The sequence below is a fragment of the Amblyomma americanum genome, chromosome 2 (assembly GCF_052857255.1).
Source record: "Amblyomma americanum isolate KBUSLIRL-KWMA chromosome 2, ASM5285725v1, whole genome shotgun sequence".
Taxonomy (NCBI): domain Eukaryota; kingdom Metazoa; phylum Arthropoda; class Arachnida; order Ixodida; family Ixodidae; genus Amblyomma; species Amblyomma americanum.
In genome coordinates, this window is record NC_135498.1 from 132847704 (window position 1) to 132862375 (window position 14672).

Consider the following 14672-nt stretch of genomic DNA (forward strand, 5'->3'; position numbering starts at 1 on the left):
CGGTAGTTGGGCTCTCGACGGGGAATTTCCAAAGGACGTGTCTTGATGAAGTGCGAGCAGGAGCCATTGTAGAGAATGTTACGAACGTAGGTTGCGTTGGCTCCGCAGAATAAAGATTTAAGAGAAGTGGGCACTTCTACAAAGACACTTTTATTTATCAACGTTTCGACCGCGGTGCGGTCTTCTTCAGGACTGTAGTGGTCTCGCGTCAGATGGACGTTTTAAGTTTGTGAGCTCAAGAGGAGGGAGAAAGGAGTGTTACACGCAAATAGCAACAACGGTTCAAAAAACTGAAAAAAAAATAAAGATGGGGGTGCGGGGAGCAGACCGGGACAATATTGGGGGAGGAAGCAAAAAAAAAATAGAAATAAAATAAAAAAGGGGGGAAAACTAGTATAGTAAGGAAGGGTGGGGTACAAAAGGAGATGGCGAAACGAGAGAAAGGGAGAGGAAGACGGTGCGGGGGACATGGGCAGCACGGAAACAAAACACAAAAAAAACACAAACACAAAGGGCGCCGCTGCAGATGCGTGGCCAAAGAGGAGCCGCTGCGCAAATGACACTGGCAGTGACGAACAGGCCAAACCAGGCGCCTTTTGGGGGTCTCACTAATTTCCGGTGAGCCGAGGGCTAGAACGTTAAGGAAGGAGTGGGCTACGTTAACGATCACATGTCTAAGAACTTACTCACGGGGTCTGGGTTTCACTGAACGGTGCAACCCTCTCCGTGGGTGGGTCGTTGAACCGACCTCGCCGGGAATACTTGTTTGTAGGGGAGGAGGGCTGGGCTAGCTGTGTGCAAAGATTTCAGATTGTCGGAAAATGTAAGGAAAGAACGTCAAAAACTTATCAATACTGCACGAGGCAGGATAGTGTAAGTAAGGAGGGGTATGATTGCCTGGGATATACACTAGGAGTTATAAAAGGTATATCTGAGTTAGCCAATTAACGAGAAGTGTAGTATTATTTTGTTTGGAGGTCGTGAATAAAAGAAAGGGTACCAGGCTTTTCGTTAAGACCTTCTTGAATAGTATTAAACTTGTGGATAAAATAGGATTCACGCTGTTCACGTTCTCGCCTGTTTTTGAAGCCCCCTTGAATAATTGTTACTTTTAGTTGGTCAAATGGGTGTCCTTCTGCGTTTACATGCTTGGATAGGGGAAGGTTTGGGAGAGACTTGGCGTGTGCGCGGTGATTGTTAAATCGAATGCGGAATGCAGTGTTTGTCTGTCCTATGTATTGCTGGTTACACAAAGTGCATTCAAGAAGGTAAATAATGTTTGATGAGTCGCAGTCAAAGTTACCGTTGATTGAATGCTGGAAAACTGACCTCGTACTAGTTGCGGAACACGTAGTCTGCATGTGCTTGCAAACTTTGCAGCGACCCTTACCACAGGGCTGGCATCCATATTGTGGGGTTTTGTGTTCCTTGGAGTGGACTAGGTGGTTCTGAATGTTTTTGGCACGCCTGTAAATCACGCGGGGTGCGCATGTAAATATTTTCGATAGTCGTTGACTTTGCTGGAGAATGTTAAAGTGCTTATTAAGAATTCTGTTTATGTTCGGTGCGTTACTGTTAAATGTGAGGATAAGGTTTGTAGTGTAATCATTTCGGTTATCTATTTGGTGCCCCTGGAGTATTTGACTACGGTTAAGATTTGAAGCTCTGCTTATGGCGTCATCAATAAGGGAACGTGGATAGCGCTGTGTTAAGAGCACGTTGCGCATGTGTTCGGAGTTTTCATTAAAGTCTAGGTCGTTAGAGCAGATTCTTCGAAAACGATGGGCCTGCGAATAAGGGATGCTGGTTTTGCAGTGACGGGGATGGGCGCTTTGAAAATGTAGATATTTTTGTGAGTCGGTTGGTTTTCTATAAACGGTTGTACGAACTGACCCCTTGTCCACCAGAATGTCAACATCAAGAAAATTGATTTGACTGGCTGAGTAGGTGTGCGTAAACTTTATGTTTGGGTGCACGGAGTTGAAACTGTCAATGAAATGGATAAGTTGTTGTTCTGTGTTTGTCCATATTATAAAAATATCATCCAAATAGCGCTTGTAAAAGTACGGCTGGATTGTACAAGAAGAAAGAAATTTTGACTCTATATGATGCATGAAGATATTGGCATAATTTGGGGCCATTCTTGTTCCCATAGCGGTGCCACTTACTTGCAGATAATATTGATGATCAAATTCGAAGCTATTATATTCTAACACAATTTTGGCTAGTGTTCCTAACACGTTTGGGCTTGGAGATTCATGAGGTTTCTGCTGTTCATAAGATTCTAAAAGGGCTGCAATGCCGTCGGCATGGGGAATGTTTGTGTATAAAGATGTTACATCCATGGTCACAAGAAAGGCTCCTTCTGGTAATGTTATATTGTCTATCTGGCGGAGAAAGTGGTTTGTATCTTTGATGTAGGATGGATGTGTGGCTGGAATGTGGCTAATTAGAGTGTCAATGTACTTTGATATTGGTTCTGTGAGAGTGCCGATTCCTGAAATTATTGGCCGTCCAGGAATACCGGCTTTATGTAATTTAGGGAGCATGTAGAAACGCCCAGGAGAAGGATGGGTAGCCGTGAGTGCCTTGCATAGTTTCGGGGAGATTTCATTGTGTTTTATGAGGTCGAGGAGAATGTCAGATATAGCTTTTGAGTGCTCGTCGGTGGGGTCGCCATGCAGTTGTTTATAAAAATGGTTGTCAGAAAGCTGTCGGATGCCTTCTGCTATATAGTCATCCCTGTTCAAGATAACAATGCCTCCGCCCTTATCAGCTGGCTTTATGACGATGTCGGTACGGTTGCTGAGCGCCTCGAGAGCAGTACGTTCTTTTTTAGAAAGATTGTCTGGTCCTAACCTGCGGTTCTTAAAATTTTCAACAATGTCATTTTGAACTGCCTTAATATAGATATCCAAGTGTTTTTCCCGCCCGATGTTGGGAGTCCAATTTTGGTTTGCTGGGTGGAAGTCCGTGTTTTGGTGGGGGTTTCCGGGCTTATCAAAAAAGTATTCTCTCAGGCGAAGTTTTCTGGCGAAGTCGTCAAGATCTTTCAGGAGTTGGAATTCATTGAATTTGCCTGTGCGGGGGCAAAAAGTCAGCCCTCTAGATAGGACGGCTCGCTCATACTCTGTGAGCGGTGTTAGAGATAGATTGGTGATGTTGTCTACACTGTGATGGCCCTGTTTTGAGAGTGTTTGCCCTTTGCTGACCTTTGACTGAGTGATATCGGGGTTGGGAGAATTCGATCCAACCGCACTTAGTACTTCTTTCATCCATTCGTCATGGGGAACTTTGTCCCGTGTAAATTTTCTAATTTTGATTATGCCAATTTCTGAAGTTTTTTTTTGTTTTGAAACGTTCTAGTTCCTCGGCCTCCAGCGCGGAAACAAGAAGATTATTCCGAGCCCGACGCTCCTCCGTTCCCAGTATCACCGAAGCTTTCTCAGAGTGCTGAATTGTGATTTTGAGTAACTCTAGGGAAGCTGATTTTAATATGTCGTTCCATTGCTTTTTGTCTCCTTCTGATAGATTATTCATTGCTGGTATCAGCTTCACTTGTAGACCTTTCGGTACGATATTAGCCCGAAGGTACGTTTTTAAGGTTTTAACATGAAGGTCATGTCTAAGCCGCTTATCAATTATTTTTCGTAATTTAAGAAAAGCTGAAGATTTGAAACAGGGCTGCCGGTGATATGAGAACAAGGGAGGCGGAGTACTCACGCGGCCTGTGTATCAGTCCCGGCGCACTCGCTGGGCGGAACCACAACGCTTCCGGAGGTCATATGATAAAACAGGGGTGCTGGGGATCAGTCCACAGTTATATGACGGGCTGCTGGTGATGGGTTGCTGTTCTGGTGTAGAATCCACGGCAGGTTTTTGCCTCGGTTGCATACCTCTCTTCGGGCTTGCCTCTCGACACGATGGCATGTTTGATGTGCTCGCCTGGGCTGAGGTGCTTGCTGTAGGGGAATGTGCTGCTGCTGTGCCACTGGTGGTCTGGTGTGGCTGTTTTAGTGCGGCGCTGCAGTGTCCCCTCGATGTCCGGGAGTTGAGTGGTGGCCTGGTGGTGATGTCTGGACGGCTGGCTGCTGCTTGTCTAGTGGACATAGCATTTTGGCCTACGATTTGTGCAAATGTTCGAGGCTCTGGAGTACTCATCGAATTTTGTTGCTGCCGAGGCTGTGGATGTTGTGGCGCGTAGTCTCTCCATTGCCCCAATGTGAGGTGGCGAATTTGGAGGAGTAAATTATAGATATTCCATGACAGCAGCGAAACTCCACCGAAGCTGGGGTGCACGCCATCTGCAGACAGAACTGTGCTGGGGTGGAACATTTCCATTTGGTGGTCTACGAAGAAGGTGTTCTGCTCTCGTCGGCAGATGTCTACAAGAAGGGCATTAAAGGTCTGGGCCTTCTGGTTGATCTTTACCACTTGAGGCCTGTTGGTTGAATTCCTTCGCAAATTTGGAGCCCGAGGAAGCACGAGCGTTGCAAAAATGTTAATGATATCCGGTCTTCTTATTCTGATTTGATGTATTAGTTGCACGTACCGGTCTGCGGCGGTGGCGGCATCCATGATTGCGACGTCGTTGCATCCGACGTGAAGGACGATGTCCGACACACCTCGTGGTACCCAATCCAGGAGGTTGGGGATGTCTTCAATTTTGGCACCAGGTTGGCAGATAAATGCTGGGGTGTGCAGGATTGCAGGATCAAAGTGCTGATGTAAGTATTTAACTTGAGAGTCCCCGATGATGGCGGTAGTTGGGCTCTCGACGGGGAATTTCCAAAGGACGTGTCTTGATGAAGTGCGAGCAGGAGCCATTGTAGAGAATGTTACGAACGTAGGTTGCGTTGGCTCCGCAGAATAAAGATTTAAGAGAAGTGGGCACTTCTACAAAGACACTTTTATTTATATATATATATATATATATATATATATATATATATATATTTATCCAGAATAACCCCCATGTTTCGGAGGTACAGTTTTGAAGAATTATGGCACATTGTTCGAAAAATTGCAGATGCCCGTGAAATAAATAATATTGGTGCTTTTTACTTCCAAAACGGACCAATTGTCTCTCTTCAGTTCCGCGTAGAGAGTGTTGAAAGCAGTCTAGTCGAACATGGGTTGCTACACTACCAAGAAGCACAAGGTAAAAATGGCATACCTTCTGCTACTCACACGAAGGCGACTGAAAAAATAAAGAGCACTACTTATGCAATGCACATTACTTGCAGACGACAGGCGTTAAATGGCGGCTTTTCTATGGTGAACTTCGAGAGCGCTTTACTGCTCTGGCTACGCAATGGGGACATTTTAATTTTGTTTTTGTTTTTTGGCTGTTACCTCAAATATGGTAGTGACACTTCTTAAAAACAGAGGGCATTAAACGCTTTGTGCAAATTACCACATCTAGCAATCTTGTCGCAGAGTCCCAGTCAACACAAACAGTTTTGAAGCCTAAAGTATTACAGACTGCATGCGGATATCACGTTCTTTTCATATGGTAGTGCCAGATGCTTTAATTAAAAGTGTCTTCGTTCTTTCTGCTGTGCAGCAAGACCATGCAACATTACACATTTGCCATGTGAAATGTTAATAACTCTACCGTACCGCACCTAGCAACCAATGTCTCTGATTGGGTTAGTCTTAAGTGACTCAGTGTTTTTTGCTATTGAATATTCACTTCGTCTATACTACTGACATACACGCAACGATGGCTATGTGGTTATGGCGTAAGGGTCCTGATCCCTATGTTGCAGTGTCAATCGCGGCTAAAAATCACAAACCCCCCTTGCGCTCTGCAATGTCAGCTCACATTAAAGAACCCCCAGCGCTTTAGATTATCCGCACACTCAACTACGGCGTCCCTCATAGTCAGTCTGTCACTTCGGGACGATGTACCCCACAGTTTACAATTTACAGCTTTCACTTCTCAAGGGAGAAGCTGTGTTTTTCAAAACTAAAACATATCGATTACACTGGGAAAGTCAAGGGCAATTCCACGAGTTAAAAGAAAAAAATGCTCTTTGTTCATCATAAAAACAACAACCAGCTGAGGCGACTTTGGACAGGAAAATTCTGACCTATCTGATGCAGCCCAATGGACTAAGTGATGCAGCCAACCATGTGATCAGGTACTGGCACACAAAGTGTACCTGTTAAATGCACCGCATTTCCTAAAAAAGCACATTGCACTTTGTGCTTGTTTTTGGTTCTTTGGCAGATTTATACATTTATGTAAACCAAGATAAAGTTGACAATCGGCGCTAAATTTAAATACTTACAAGCATCCGTGCTGTCGTACGCATCTTCGTAGTCGCAATCATCATCAGCCTGGTAACATCCAGTGCATGACGAAGGCGTATTTTCTAGACCTTCAAACAGTCCTGTTCTCTGCCAAACTCACTTGTAGCCTCACCTCCTCGGTCGCAGCTGCCCAATCGCTAACCTTTATGCCACCGTGGTGAGTTGGTACCTGAATCTCTCTGCCCAGGTTCGTTTCGTGATTTAGTTTTCAGCTAGAGAACTAGTAACTCGTGTTCATTTTATTAACCAAAGTTGCTCTTTTCCTGTCCCTCAACCTAGTCCCTGTAGTTTTCGTGTACCTTCTTTTTCTTGAATTTAAAATACAAAACATATTAGGATCTATACTTCTTGCTTCGAGGAGGTAAGCCGACATGAATGAAAAGGCTTGGGTACTGCTCTATGCGGGGAGTCAAAACGCTCTACTGGGGGCGGGCGGATCGCAATTACCAAGCTAATATCACACTAACATATTATTCTCTACTTACGCTTTTGCAGGTCTAGGCATGGGGATGTTCCTGACATGTGTGTGCGTCTACAGCATGATGATTTTCGACAAGTACAAGGGAACGGCTGTGTCACTTATCCTCGTCGCTTGGAGCGTTTCCGGAATATATGCCCCAGCCGTGCTGACCTGCTTACACGACGTTTACGCTCTCCAAGGAGGTCTTCTAATATGCGGTGCTCTGATATTGCATGCAGTGCCCCTGAGCATGCTTCTGAAGAATCCTTTGTTCTTGGAGCTTGGCTGCCTGAAAAACGTCCTTTCAAGGCTTTATACTCAGACTTTATGCAAGGCAAACGGAAATTATGTGAAAAGAACATCGCTTCCTGTTGATGAGCCATCACCAGGTCAGCTAAATACTCTCGCTGATGACAACGCAAGAGTTCCAGGGGAGCTTCCGAGGGCATCTCTTATTTCTCTTCAGCCATGCCCAACCTGCATCGAGGAAGCAGATTTGTGTTCGTCCAAACGCGGCTCCTTCCAGCAGCCAAACGTATCGTGTACCACAAAATCTGCACAGACGTTCGGTGTCCTCAAGGCGAGCGTGCTTTTGCTTCGTGACCCAGCGTTCTACGTGTTTCTCGCGGCTACCGTGGTGGGCGAGTACTCGCTCATGGCCTTTGCAATGACAATTGTGGACTACGCGATGGACAAAGGCGTAAAGCTCGACTTTGCTGTTCAGCTAGTTGTGTTTGGTGCCCTCGGCCATATTCTTGGTCGTCTCTTCATAGTGCCGCTGTCGGACTGGGTACCTTGCTTTCGGTACCCGCTTTTCGCCATGTCTTTCGTGATAGAGGCACTTTGCACGCTCGCAATGCCGCATGTCTTCACAGTGACAAGTATAGTGGCCCTCAGAATTGCTGAGACTGTGGTGCAAGGGTTCGCTGGTGCTGTCCGGGGCATCCTGCTGGTTCACTACCTTGGGATCAAAACCGTTGCGACCTGTACTGGACTCTTTGGTTTCGCTCTGATACCCTTGTCTTTGAGCAGCGCTTCGATGATAGGTAAGCGAATATATGTTATGAGCTTGCGTTCGTTCACCTACCTAGGCAACTTAAGGCAAGGAGGAGGGGATGAAGCTCTGGGGTTTGGTTTAAACAGCAGCTATTGTGGCTCGTTTATTGTGGAACGTAGGTGGGTCCGCAACCGGTCACGCGCACGTGCTTTACCTTTGTCGTCTACAGGTCGGCAGGCTAGCTTCCTCTTTGCCAAGTGGCCAAAGCAAGCTCTTCGCTGCGACTGGGTTACTCCCTTCAATCAAGCAGCCCGTTCCTCCCGTATCGTGCAATTGTCGTCGTCATCGGGTGGGGCGTGCTCATCAGACGCCGCCAAACAGTTCGAAAACCATCTCGGGCAGTCTCTGTGCATCTGTGCAGCAGTTGTAAGCAGAGGTGGACAAATGCCCTCATTTCTACTTTTCCTTCCTCATTCTCAATTCCTAATCCATGACCCTCCCTCCTCTTCACTCTCAGTTTGAAAACTTATCCAGCCCTTCCTCACCCTCATCCTCACTTCCAAAATTTTAATCACCTTCCCTCTCCCTCGCCCTAGCATCATCAGCCCTCCCTCACCCTCACCTACACTAACAGTCGTTTTAAAGCTCAAGTTATGTTTTTGTAGTGGGCAACATCAGGCGATATTACTGAGTAATGAACGTAGAAGACAAGCCCTCAAGGCACTATTGGACGAGAAGCTAGGTGGTTATATCGTTGTGCGTGTAAGTGTTTGTGTGTTTTTTGAGCTGATACGTGAGACAAAACAGAGACAGTTACGAGTTCACCCCCAAAATATCACTCTGCGTTTAATTCTCGCACGCACTGCATGCATACATGTGCCCTGCATTTGTAGCATTTTTTTTATATCTATATGCACTGCTCAAATGACTCAACGCGTTGTTGGGTCTGTGCACAAAAACTAATGTATGCCCCGAATATTTAGAAAACAATGTTGTAGCGTTTACCACGACCAATACAATAAGTGCTAAGCACAGCATTGATTCAGTATAAGGAAAGTTTTTAGTTCGTTTAATTACCATTACCCATTGACATTGAGATAGCAATGGGTTTTCTGAATTTCACTGCTTCTAATCTCCCGCCATTTCGTGCGGCTTGCTGCTTGCTCGTCTGATGGCGCTTCCTCGCGCATGGATGGAAGATGACGAAGACCATGCTTTCAAACTTCAGCGTGAAAGACTGGCAGTTTAACAGGCGTGAACGCGAGTACCTGACGAAAACGACGGGATTGCAAGCACAGCTCGAGAGCTTGGCAGTACGTACAGAAAGGATGTTAAGATTTCTCCTAACTCATTGTTCATCTGAGGGAAGTGTATGAACCGACCTACTTTAAACCGGAGTGCTACACCGTCTTAGTGACGTGCTAAGCCTTACCTTGCGTCCAGTACTCTGTTGCTCTGTCTTTTTGAGGGTGTGCTTCGTGGCCTTACTAAATACGTTAGTTAATATAAAATAGAATATATTTTCGGTGTAATAAATACCATGCTTAAAAAAGCTGTGGTAACGGCGTAGTCGTCTGAAGCAGCTACCAGCGGATTTTTTTTTAGCGCCGCCGTGGGGTTCGTATCCCGATCCCTCATGTATGATGTTTATTTCTTTAGTGTCTTCCCCCACTGCGATGCCGGCTTTCCGGTGTCGTGAGGCTCTTCTGCTATCGCTTAAAATAGAGCATTCAGGCCACATCGAAATCAAACTAGTCACTACAATGCCGCATTAGGGCTAAATAATGGTGATCACTAACTCCCCCAGTCTTGAGTGAACGATTCTTGTGGTTGTCATTTTAGTTCCCTAGCGCTTCCACTCCGGCGAAAAGCGGTTGTCTGTCTGTCCGATGCCTGCTTCTAGCTTGTGGGCCACTTTGGTAACGTGAAGTTGTAATGTCATCACAAGCTGCCCACCGAATCGTCAGCAAACTGTCCACCATGGCAGTTCAAATAATGATTATACGCTAGAGATTCCTCAGGAACAATATGGATCTTGCAACCTCCATCGATGGCAGCAGCTGCCATCTTAGGGTAGTGGCGCGTAGTTTAACTGTTGCACCTCTGCGCCTGGAGCGGAATCAGGACTCTCAGAATTCTGTAAATGTAGAGAATGGCCAATTCTACCGCAGTACAAGTCTAAAATGATGTAAAAAACCGCAAAATCACCTCATTTGATACATGATCCAAACAGGTAAAGCAAAAGAATATAAAGTCAAGTAAACCATGCAAAACCAGGGCTAATATTGCTGGAGCACAATAATTCGTGGTCAACCCCAAGCTAAATAGCCCGTAATTTTTTTCTTCCTCGTCTATGCAACATCCAGAACTGAGTGTCGATTCCCTACCAACCCTACAAGAAATTTGGTTCATAAAATCAGTTGCGCGATTACATGACCACAGGTCTCCCCAGAGACCGCAATAAACCAATAGATGTCCTTGTTATTCGGAGAGAAGTAACTTTTCTTTTTTAGCAAACATGCAACTCGAAGCACAGCAGGCGATGATTCAGACCAAGGTCATTAAGCTGCTGCTTTATATCCATGGTAAGACAACACTGGCTGGCTTTGTCCATTACACTCTGGCATCGCTTTCCTATAGTGCAATTCCAGGGGGAAAAGAAAAAATAGAATAATATACTACTGTACAGAACAACTCACAGTGCGAATGAAAAATCCCACAACAACGCCGAGAACAGTCTTTAATTTGGCCGTGGAATTTCGTAGAAGCATTTTTTGCGCCGCAGTCAGTTCTTTTAAACCTCACTGAGCTGAAATCAGACTTCGTTCCGGGAAACAAGCCTCGCCGCGGTGGCTCAGTGGTTAGGGCGCTCGACTACTGACCCAGAGTTCCCGGGTTCGAACCCGACCGCGGCGGCTGCGTATTTATGGAGGCAAAACGCTAAGGCGCCCGTGTGCTGTGCGATGTCAGTGCACGGTAAAGATCCCCAGGTGGTCGAAATTATTCCGGAGCCCTCCACTACGGCACCTCTCTCTTCCTTTCTTCTTTCACTCCAACCTTTACCCTGCCCTTATGGCGCGGTTCAGGTGTCCAACGATATATGAAACAGATACTGCGCCATTTTCTTTCCCCCAAAACCAATTATTATTATTATTCCGGGAAACAAGACTTAGAAATTGGGAATTCAACAAAGTTACTATGCATAATTTTCACATGTTTCACTCTAGACTCTGATGATCTGACAGACACGTGGCTGATAATGAAAACGTTGACTGCGGTACCACGGTTGCCGTTGGACCAGCGGCCATCACACGGCCCGGCCAGTACCCCCTTGTTAGCGCAGTATACAGGGTGTTTCACCTAACACTTTACACAATTATTCAAAATAGGCTTTTTGAGCTAGAAGAGCGCTTTTTTCGGCACAGCATTGTCAGCGGTGTAGTATAACGCGGCGACGGAGAATGCGTGTGGCTCCTCGCCTTTCGTTACTGCAGAAACTACGTCTTCCCTTAAGAAGTAGCGCTTTAAATTGGGAATTCATAGCGGGCTGCAAAGACGAAAAACGTTAGCCCGGAGCAAGATTTGGGTCACCACTCTCGCCCTCATCAAATGGATCTGCCCTCCCTCACCTTCAGCTGATCATGCCTTCCCTCCGTGGTCCTCACCTCACTATATCTTTCCTCCCTCGCCCTCATCTCACCAAGTCTTTCCTTCCTCGCCCTCGTTTTCACGAATTTTCTTGCGGCCATCCTCCATCACCCTCATCTCACAGAGTGAAGTCCTCATGAGGTGAAGGTGAGGACGCCCTCAGAAGGGCTGGCCCATCTCTGGTTATAAGCAGATATAAAAAAAAGGCGTGCTACCAGGTATACAGCTAATGTGCACGTAGAGAGTACCTTCTAATTCAGAGGACAATTACCATATTCGGTAATCGTAAAACCAGCCGCCCACTCTGCAGCACACCGCCGGCGCCTCCGAGATAAAGCTCCGACAGCTGCCGAGGCAGAAACAGAGCCGTCGTATACAAGGTACCGCTGTGAAAAGCTCTGCAGTGCTTGGCTTAGCTTAAAAATACATCAATAACAACAGAACTTTTAAATGTAAATGCACAATCACCCACAACAGCTGCACTGCAAAAAATCTGTGCCCAGTATTATATTCAGGCTAGTAGTTCTTGCTTTTTGTGCGTCGCATGCGGAGCGAAAAGACACGGCGCAGGCAGCAAACTAAAAGGCAAGCACTGAGAATTGGTCAGCGCCGTTTGCAGGGCACAACCCCGATTTCTTCGTCTTGATTTCATTGTAGGTACCAGTAGTTAGGGGAATAAGCTTTTGCTGCTCTCTGAATGCAATTTTATTTTCTGGCTCTACAACGCCCACAAAATTTCAAGCTAGATACAGAACTATTTGTAGAAATAAAAAGAACTACTTGCTGTGTTTGTGACATTCATACTCTCGTAAAAATAATGATTTACGATTAGAAAAGGACTATAACATTATAACCTTTCAAACTTGAAGAAACTAATATGTTGTATAGCGATATAGATAAGGGAAAATGAAATTGTAATCCTAATCGCAAAGGAAGAGACATGTTTCATACACATCGATACAGGTAAATTACAACGTAAGGCACAGTTTGTGGTTCGTGAGGCGCTCCACTCATAGTATTCCGTTGTGATCTCTTTCTGAAGTGTAAAATTTTTTTATAAAAGTTCTAAATTTCGATCCTCACATTGAATGCTCCTCACGTTCTAGAAATGTGGAGTGGAAGCCACACACACACACACACACACACACACACACACACACACACACACACACACACACACACACACACACACACACACACACACACACACACACACACACACACACACACACACACACACACACACACACACACACACACACACACACACACACACACACACACACACACACACACACACACACACACACACACACACACACACACACACACACACACACACACACACACACACACACACACACACACACACACACACACACACACACACACACACACACACACACACACACACACACACACACACACACACACACACACACACACACACACACACACACACACATATATATATATATATATATATATATAGTACATAGCATGTGCCTGCAGTAGCGCAAGCGCTTGCTGGCCACGGCCGTCACAACAATGCGCGGTTAATACAAAACGCTTACAGTGCACAACTGTCATTCTTAGCAAAAAAAGGCAGAAAAAATTAACAAGAAAACAAAGCCGATATATTGCGTATAGTTCAGTCAACGAATTACCGATTGATTATTACGTAAAGCAAAGGAAATCTGCAATGATAAACGGAACAAATTATTCAATAACAAGAACTAAATTACAAAGCAATTCAGTATTTTCCTTGATTGCAACTTTCAATTCACGCTTGCAGTCCAGATTTCACAGCCCTCATAAAATCTCAACCCAACAGCTTTGCAGGTAGTTTGTTAAAAGAGCAGGGTTTATAGAACTGTCGTGTCCTTTTACCATAGTTGGTATAAACCCTAGGAACTTTATAACGCGCTATGTGCCTAAGTGACTCTGCTTTTCTATGAGGCTGTTTAAACTGCAATGAAAAGTAATTTCTGAGAGCTAACACTTGCACGAACAAGTCATGCAGAGGAATAACTCCTGCTTTAACCATTCTAGTTTTGCGGTCGACTTCTCGTGAGCAGTGCCATACAATAAATTAGTGGAGACATTGCACAGGAAACTATCTACCTTCTTGATCTCACAAGTCGCACAAGAACCGTACAGCTGAAACATCATGTGTTAGGGTAGATTCTCCTAAAGATCTATACACAGTCTGACGGAAGTTTACAGGTGTAGTGTATTTTATACGATAAACTGCACAGAAAGAGCACCTAGTCGCTTTAATAAATAGTCAATTTGGGAAGACCAACTCATGTTATAATCAAGATACAGGCCAAGATATTTAACCCTGTTCGAGTAGACTAGTGGCGAACATTCGCAATCGGCACAGTTTCTACCATGCACAAGAACAGACTGGCCAAGATCAACATTCTTGCGCGGATTTCTGAAACATATTAACAAAGTAATATTTTTGTTTATGCATATTTGATTTCCAAATGGCCAGTCTAATATTATACCGATATTTTACTGATGTAGTACTCGTAGTGAAGGACAACGACGTTACCGCATGCATAATATGGTAAATTATGCTGCTACTCCCCTGAGCTTTCAGACAGGACAAAATTGCACATATCTCTAGAGACACGTCTATTAATTTCAAAGAAAAGCTGAAAACTGTTTAATGAGGTTCTCATGTGCAGGCACGCCGGCTGTTTTTTTTCTTTTTTTCGCATTACATGTTTATGTTTAATAGGCTGCTTGGTCACAAATCTGGTCTTGGGTTACTTTGTTTAATAGGTAACGTCAAAATATATGTAGGAAGGCGGCTAGCGAAGCGCAGCCTACTCGAAAAAGACAACAGAAAATGTTCTGTCGTCAAATCAGTGTTTTTCCAGTATTTTCGGTCATGAACCAGTAGCAACAACAAACATTTTTATAGTAACAACAGTATTTTCTGTAGTATTGTGCTGTCCTGCTTACTAACGACAGAACTACAAAATTATTACAGTACAGCTCAACAATTCTAAAAAAAAATTGTCATAATGACAAAGGGACAGAACATTTTATCTCATTATGGTAATGATGTGACTGATAGTAAGTATTCTACATAACTGCAAGAACTTAAAACCTTTTAGAAATTTCTGATATTTACCATACGGCACACGTTAGGCTTTAGGAGATTAAAGTCGTGTGCCAATCTGCTTATGCTTGCAACACTGTGTAAGGCACTTAGAGTGTAATCCTTGCGATTTG

The 14672-nt window shown here is 44.7% G+C and overlaps 1 protein-coding gene across 4 annotated transcripts in view; it reads left to right on the plus strand.

Annotated features, from left to right (window-relative positions):
- Positions 1-14672, plus strand: part of LOC144121813 (monocarboxylate transporter 12-like) — a 66599-nt gene that overhangs the window by 43842 nt on the left and 8085 nt on the right. For all 4 annotated transcript variants that reach the window (XM_077655220.1, XM_077655222.1, XM_077655219.1 and 1 more), the window contains one exon: positions 6814-7824. In XM_077655220.1, coding sequence (XP_077511346.1) covers positions 6814-7824 — 1011 coding nt within the window. The remainder of the gene's footprint in view (positions 1-6813; positions 7825-14672) is intronic.